Source organism: Macaca fascicularis, chromosome 6 (genome assembly GCF_037993035.2).
Source record: "Macaca fascicularis isolate 582-1 chromosome 6, T2T-MFA8v1.1".
NCBI lineage: Eukaryota > Metazoa > Chordata > Mammalia > Primates > Cercopithecidae > Macaca > Macaca fascicularis.
Window position 1 is genome coordinate 83,759,433 of NC_088380.1, and position 7,194 is coordinate 83,766,626.

At 44.1% G+C, this 7,194-nt stretch overlaps 1 protein-coding gene across 3 annotated transcripts in view; it reads left to right on the forward strand.

The window, feature by feature from the left end:
• CMYA5 (cardiomyopathy associated 5) overlaps positions 1-6,651 on the forward strand; it is a 104,341-nt gene extending 97,690 nt beyond the window's left edge. For all 3 annotated transcript variants that reach the window (XR_012413761.1, XM_065546405.2, XM_015451634.4), the window contains 2 exons: positions 1,199-1,372; positions 5,793-6,651. Coding sequence is in view for 2 of the 3 variants with exons in the window: in XM_065546405.2 (XP_065402477.1) it covers positions 1,199-1,372; positions 5,793-6,039 (421 nt within the window). In the remaining variant the exon portion in view is untranslated. The remainder of the gene's footprint in view (positions 1-1,198; positions 1,373-5,792) is intronic.
• Positions 6,652-7,194: the final 543 nt, after the last annotated feature.

Sequence of the window (7,194 nt, forward strand, 5' to 3'; positions counted from 1 at the left end):
ATCCTGTGCATCTTTGCATCCCTCAAATCTAGCATGGGGCCTGGAACATTGCAGGTGCTAAAAATATACAAATGAGTGAATTCAGAGAAAAAAGAGATTTAAGAAATAGATTGAGCTTTTCTGTCTTTTGGATTCCTCAAAAAATCAAAAAGAAAATAAATAGACTGGAGGAGGGTAAGAGTTCACAGATAATAACTGATGATAACTGTAATGTGTTTTATAGAATTTTATTTATTATTAACCTGAAAATTAGCTCATAAATATCAGGCAGCTGGGCTTTGCTCCAGAGTGAGGGCTTGTCAGTAGCCACCTCTCTGAAATGAGGTTGTTGAGTCAAGACATGAAAAGTGAAATACATTCCCTTGCATTAATCATTTTCTCATCTGTTAAAGGGGAGAGGGAGAGGTGCTGACTGAATATTAACGCTGCTTAAATTAAAAATGCTTCCTTGCTGTCTCAGCCATTTCCAAGCAAAATTGAGCAATTCTTGCAAACAAGGTCACCCATCAGCAGTTGAAAGTGCTTTTGGTTCATTTCACTGAGGTGCTTATAAAAATAGCTAAGGTGAGACAAAAAGAAACCTTCAACCAACCTCTTAGGGGCACCTACTACAGTTCAAAGAGGCCAGAATATTACAGACTGTTGACCACTAATCATACTCGGTTAATTCCACACTTGGCTCTGACCAGCACTAGCTGCCTTGTCATTTAAGAGCTGCACCTCATTTGGTGGCTGTGTCCAGTAAGGTCAGGAGGCATAGAAGTCATGGTTAAGGTTTTGGAGATTTCTTTTTTGCAAGTTTTGGAAGAAAACTATGCAAATTATGTTTCCTACCTGCTTCCCTTGTATTTATGAAGAGAAGTCACCTTAAAGGCAGAGACTGCAGCATTTCTTTTTGTCCTACCATTATTCTAGTTATTTCCTGATTCCCAGCTCTTTTAAGAGATGCAGTGTACATCATGCATGTTGTATGTATGTGACTAGAAATATGTCAAATGCCTGTTGAGAGTTTGGAGAGTTCTGTGGTGATCTGGTTAAGATTAGGGATACAATGAACAAAGAGTATCTTTAGTTAAATTCCAGCAGTTTCCAAGGGCAGTATCCTGCCTAAACTGTGTGAATTTGTGAATGTTTACACTCATGAGATATAGGTTGGTGATTCCTGCGCTAAGCATACTCCAATTGACTTCACCCGTAGAATCCCGTCAGTGCTGGGTGAGGAGCTGCCTTCCTGTGGCCAGCATTACTGGGAAACCACAGTCACAGACTGCCCAGCATATCGACTCGGCATCTGCTCCAGCTCGGCCATGCGGGCAGGTGCCCTGGGACAAGGGGAGACCTCATGGTACATGCACTGCTCTGAGCCACAGAGGTAAGCTGGAGCCCTGCCCCTCCCCTCTTGATCAAAATGTTATGCTTGGGTTTCCAGGCAGGGCTCTCTGAGGGACCTGATAAATAGCACCCACTTCCATGCCCAACTTCTGAGCCAACTAAGAAAGAAAACAAGAGTCAAGTATATGGAGATGAAACTCTGACTCTGATTACTGAGGAAGCTGATTTTTAGAGTGTGTGAATCATACCTGAAGAGGGTTTCTTATATTAAATCCTATTATGAGGCAGACTTACCCAACCAGAGCCCGGGCCAGGTCAGCTTCCTTGCTCTACGGGGCAGAGTTGGTGGCTGGAGAAGCAGAGAAGGATGTGCGTCTCCATGGTAGCTAGTGAGTAAGAGACAGGGAAGAGGGAGGGGCTGATGGGCTTTGCATCACAGTTTTTCCTTCTAAACTCACCACAGGGTGGAGAGAGACCACAAGGGTAATGCTAAAAGGAGTCCCTCCACAGAGAAGGAATCAACAGGAGTGAGGAAGAAGTGGATCTCCAACATCTCCCCCTACATTGGTCCATATCAGCAGTTGGCAAACTATAGCCCCTAAGCCACATATAATCTGCTGCCTGTCTGTGTAAATAAATTTGCAGAAACACAGTCATGCTCATTTGTTTATGTATTGTATTACACTACAATGGTGGAGCTGACAGATATCTGCCAAATCCTAGGATATTTACATCTGTCCCTTTATAGAAAAAGTTTGCCAATCTCTCTTCTATATTACCTGTATTGTTTGGTTGGTTGATGTGAAAAAGCCATTAGCCTGTGTTAGTCTCAGAGCGATCAGGCAGGCATATGTTGATCGGAATATGCTCACAGTATGGTTTAATAGAAAGAACACTGGACTAGGAGCCAGGATTCCAATTTTAGTTCTGGCTCCATCCTCAATTAGCCTCCTATTGACTCTTTGCCGTAAGTGGGTTAACCCTTTGAGCATACCTTATATCATCCAGCTCAGCAGGGGACGGTAATGCCTGGCTTGCTACCTTTTGGGGTTGTGAGGATCACATGAAATCAGGTACAGGGAAGAGCTTAGGAACAGTAAAGTATCATACAAATGTGAGGCATTATTTAAATGTAATGCTTTAAAAAGAAGCCTTCAATGCTTGCAAGTTCCCAGAAAAGGCCCACAGATTGGGATTTTGCATATCTCTGGCTGCACATTTCTCCCTGCATCCTGCTTGACAGTTTGATTCTCTGAGATGGTTCATAAGGACACCATCTCCAAGCACTACTTAAAGTCACATTTCATCAAGTCAGAGCAATTATGATTAATTGATATTCAGTGCTGTGCAATGCTTAAGGACCCAGCCCCTACCCAGAGTTGAAATCACTCAAATTCAGTTTACAGTTAGTAGATTCAGAGCTGAAACTGCATATTAATTTCATGAAAATGTCCTTCCTCAAATCTTTAAAAAACCCACACCAAGGACTAACCCCCAATAACAAATTCCTAGACTCTGGAAAACAGAATTGTATATTTTGTTGACAAGTTCAACCTACAGCTTTGGCCTTTGGCTCTTTCAGGCTTGGAGTGGGTGCCATAGATTCTGGGAGAAAGACTATGTCCCTTTGTGTGGTCTCAGCACAGAGAGGCGGGGCTTGGGGCCCTCATGTCATCCTTCGAGGGCCTCATGTGGGGCACCCTGGCCTCTGGGACTGTGAGAGCGCTCCTGTGGCAGCCCCTCCTGTCTTCTACTTCTTCTGGGTTAATGATTTTAAATCAACCTGTATTACTCTTGATTCTACTCACAGAATCTAGGCTTTCAGATGTCACAATTGGGAAGGAGGCGTGAAGATCGTCTCAGAAGAATCCGCTGGTTTCCTTCCTGTCCATTCCTAAACTTGCCATGCTAGCTCAAGGCTTCTGCACCTCCTCTGCAGTTTCAGCAGCAGCCACTCAGCCTGCACCCTCACTTCTAGTCTCTACCCACTTGCAACTGGGAGATATTTCTAAAACATCATTTTCATCCTGTCCCTGCTTTTTCTGCTCAAAAATCTACAAACATCTACAGTGGTGTCAGAACTCGGGTGGGACCACATGCAGGATACAGTGAAGAGGGGCAGCCAGAAAGAATGTGGCCAGGCTGGGGCAAGGAGCCCTGAGGGGAGTTACCACCAGTGTCCAAAGGGGTCTGCACTGAGTGTGGGCCAGAGGTGGGACTCAAGGGAGTAAGGGGCCTCAGTCCACCAGGGGGAGGGGAGGCAGTTCCCGGGTCATGCAGGTGTTCAGAGCCAGGCTTCTGGATGATTCCTGTTTGAACAGAGACCAACCAGGTCTCTGTTCAAAGCCAGCCAGGCAGAGAGGCCCCACGCAGGCAGGCTTGGCTTCAGGCCAGAGTTGAGGTTAGTGGAAGAATGGTGTGCTCGGCCAGAAATAGAGACAGAAGCAGGGCTGGTCAGGTTCTGCATCCTGCAGAACTGGTGGAGACAAGGATTCAGGGAATACCTTTCCCCACTTGGCCTCCCGGGTAGGCATTGGCTCAAGGAATGACCAGCGCTGGGCCTGCAGGGACCGGGGACCTTCCAAGCAGGGGAGGAGAAATGACTCATTTAAGCATTTAGAACCCTCCAGACCAGTGTTATGCAATAGAACCTTCTGTAGTAATAGAAAAAATGGTGCCACGTGTGGCTATTAAACACTTGAAGTGTGGCTGGTAGGACTGAAAAGCTGAATTTTAAATTTTGCTTAGCTTTAATTTTAATGGAAGTGGCCATACATGTCTAGTGGCTACTGTGTTAGACAGGGCAAATCTAGAGCCTGGCCCCTGACTGACTTATCCACGTAACATCTGAAAAGTCACCCCCGTTCCTGTCCAAACCCAACAGGCCAATGGTGATGTTCTCTGCCACATACGGGCTTCTTTGGCCACCTCACCATCACTGCTGCTGCCCTTACTGTGTGGATTTTTCTCCTTCTTTTTCACCTATTCAAGTCCTGCCTGTCCTATCTGAGTGAGTGTGAGCCCATGTGCTCCCAAAGCCTTCTGTAAGAGCCCAGCTCACACTGCCAGTCCCCATCATTGCTACCTGAAACATTTAGTCTGTCCTGCAGGTTCCAGAACATCATAGTGTTCTGGCATCTCTCTCATTAGCAAGGCATTGAAAACGTCCTTTATCAACTCAAAAGTCTCACTTATCTCCCCACCACCATGAACCTCTGCCCTTCCACTTGAGCTTCTTTCTGCAATGAAGTTGCCAACTTGCCATCCCCTAAATACTTACACTTGAGCTTCTGGGCCTTAAGACAGATGTTGCAAGTCTTGAAGATCCTCAGCCCTCCCTGCCAGACTCGTCACTTACCCAGATTCTTAGGTGCAAACTGCCCTGGTATTGTTGTGCTCCCACCCCTACAGCCTACACATCCATAGACCTTTCCCTCATCTCTCTTCTTTCTTCTTCCATCTCTCATTCCATTCTTTCCCCTACTTTTAGGGCCCCAGTCTCAGTTTCGAAGACTACTAGGAGAAAACCCCAAACTTGTGTTACCTTTTTACATAGAGCAATTTAGATTTTCTGGTCAGCACTTTTTCCTTTCCAGCCTGGCCTTGACCCTTTCCCTTCACAACCAAAACAGGTTCATTCAATGTGTCTACTAAACACTTGACGATCTGTGCCCTGAGAGGTATTCCCAGCGATGGTCCGAGTTTCAAGTGTGGGCAGTTTTTCCTTCCTGCCCCATACAGTATGGGATCCCAGAGGGCAAGGACAGTACTTCATGCCCTTCACATCCCCCAGAGCGCCTAGTAAAGTGCTGGATACACGGATATGTGCAAGGAATCGTTGAGTTGAATTTGTCTGAATTAGAGAGAGGAATCAAAGGCCACTCCTCTGGTGGCAAGGCTGCAGAAAGCCTTGAGAAAATGAAAAGGAAAGTTGGTTTGGGGAAGGGGGAGTGGAAACAAAGGATGAAGTTGGCAAAAATAATGAAGTATTTCTTAAACTTCATAAAGGCCGTTATGTAAGTTACCTATAAATTTTTAAAACTGTAAAATTAATACATTGTATGGAAGGCAAACCTGTGGTACTTTTAAAAATACATGGCAGCCTCAAAGGAGTTTTATTCAAAAGAATGACACGCCATGAATGCGGTAGTTAAAACATGTGGGCAGCTGGGAGAGAATTAGAATGTGGAGAAAAATCACAAGGGAGGCATGTTGGCTATTCTGGGACTGCCTCCTAATGTAGAAGGAGCAAAATTATTAAACATGCTCATCTGCTGGGATGAGCTCTGCATTTTAGCATCTAGAAGAAATCTAGAGAAAGTATTTGGGACAGCATGATTGCAAGTCCTTATTGTGAAGTGGAGTTAATAACTGAAGAATTGGTTATTCCCAAGTGACTTTCCTTATCAAGGTCTGTGAGAGTTCCAGAGTTTTACGTTTCCCATTCTCTTTCATTTCAGATACACATTTTTCTACAGTGGTATCGTGAGTGATGTTCACGTGACCGAGCGTCCAGCCAGAGTGGGCATCCTGCTGGACTACAGCAACCAGAGACTTATCTTCATCAACGCGGAGAGCGGCCAGTTGCTCTTCCTCATCAGGCACAGGTTTAATGAGGGTGTCCACCCTGCCTTTGCCCTGGAGAAACCTGGAAAATGTACTTTGCACCTGGGGATAGAGCCCCCAGATTCTGTAAGGCACAAGTGATCCTTGGCTTTCAGGATTTACAAGAGCAGTGATTTAAATTTGGGGGTGGGGGGTCTGCTGTTCATTCCTTTGGGTGCTATACATTATTCAAAAAGCCTCCCACACATTTGCACTAATGATGGCTGCACGCGTAGCAATCAGCACGTGAGCAAAATCCACAAGAAAACCTTGACTTTACAGAGCAGTGTGTGAGTAAACAGAATGAAAACAACAACCTCCACTCCTTAGTTTATATAAGTTTCAGTTCTTTCCTAAATTAAAAGGTCTGCACTTGAGTTGGGAACCAAAAAAGAGAAGTGGACTTGCATCTGTTTTACTGGTAAAGGAAGTTCTCTGATGGACGGGTCAGAGTGAAGGAAGGTTGTGCTGGTAAGACATCTCCTCTGACGAAGACACATGGACGCCTTCCACAAAATGTCGCCTCGCTGCGCTAAAGGATGATAATCCTAATCATTAGAGAAAGTGTTTTAGCTGATTTAAATGTATAATGAACTCTTTTGTAATAATGTATACTGTAGAACATGAGTCTCTCCTCCCTAAAATTTTAAATGTAGAAAAGTGCTATGTATTAGAAATTTCCATTTGTTAAATAAATGGTTAGAGTCTATAAAACCAATCGTGTTATGTGAACTTACTCCATATAATTTACTGGCCTGGCATCTCTGGAGCAGGACAAACTGCAGAGTAAAACTCATCACACTTCAGTACAGTGCACTACTATTGGTTTTCCCGTGAGAATTTTACACACACACTTTGAAATCTAATCACTCTCAGACCATAGTTACAGTCAATTAACAGAAGCTGGGAATCTATTTTTACTAAAACTAAGTGGTCATTTTAAGATATTATACTGAATCCCTGAAAATCTTTCTAAAATATGTGTGCAAAGTGGATAAATCTAGAATGTATGTCGAGATGATTGTGCTTGTCTTCTATAATGTAAATGTGTTGATCATACTTGTCGTTTTTTTTGTTTTTGTTTTTGTTTTTTTTTTTGACGCGGAGTCTTGCTCTGTGCCCCAGGCTGGAGTGCAGTGGCGCATACTTGTAGTTTTTAAAAAACACTTTACAACTTGAATTCAGATGTTTTCTTTCTTTTTTCTTTTCTTTTGAGATGGAGCCTCGCTCTGTCACCCAGGCTGGAGTATAGCGGCA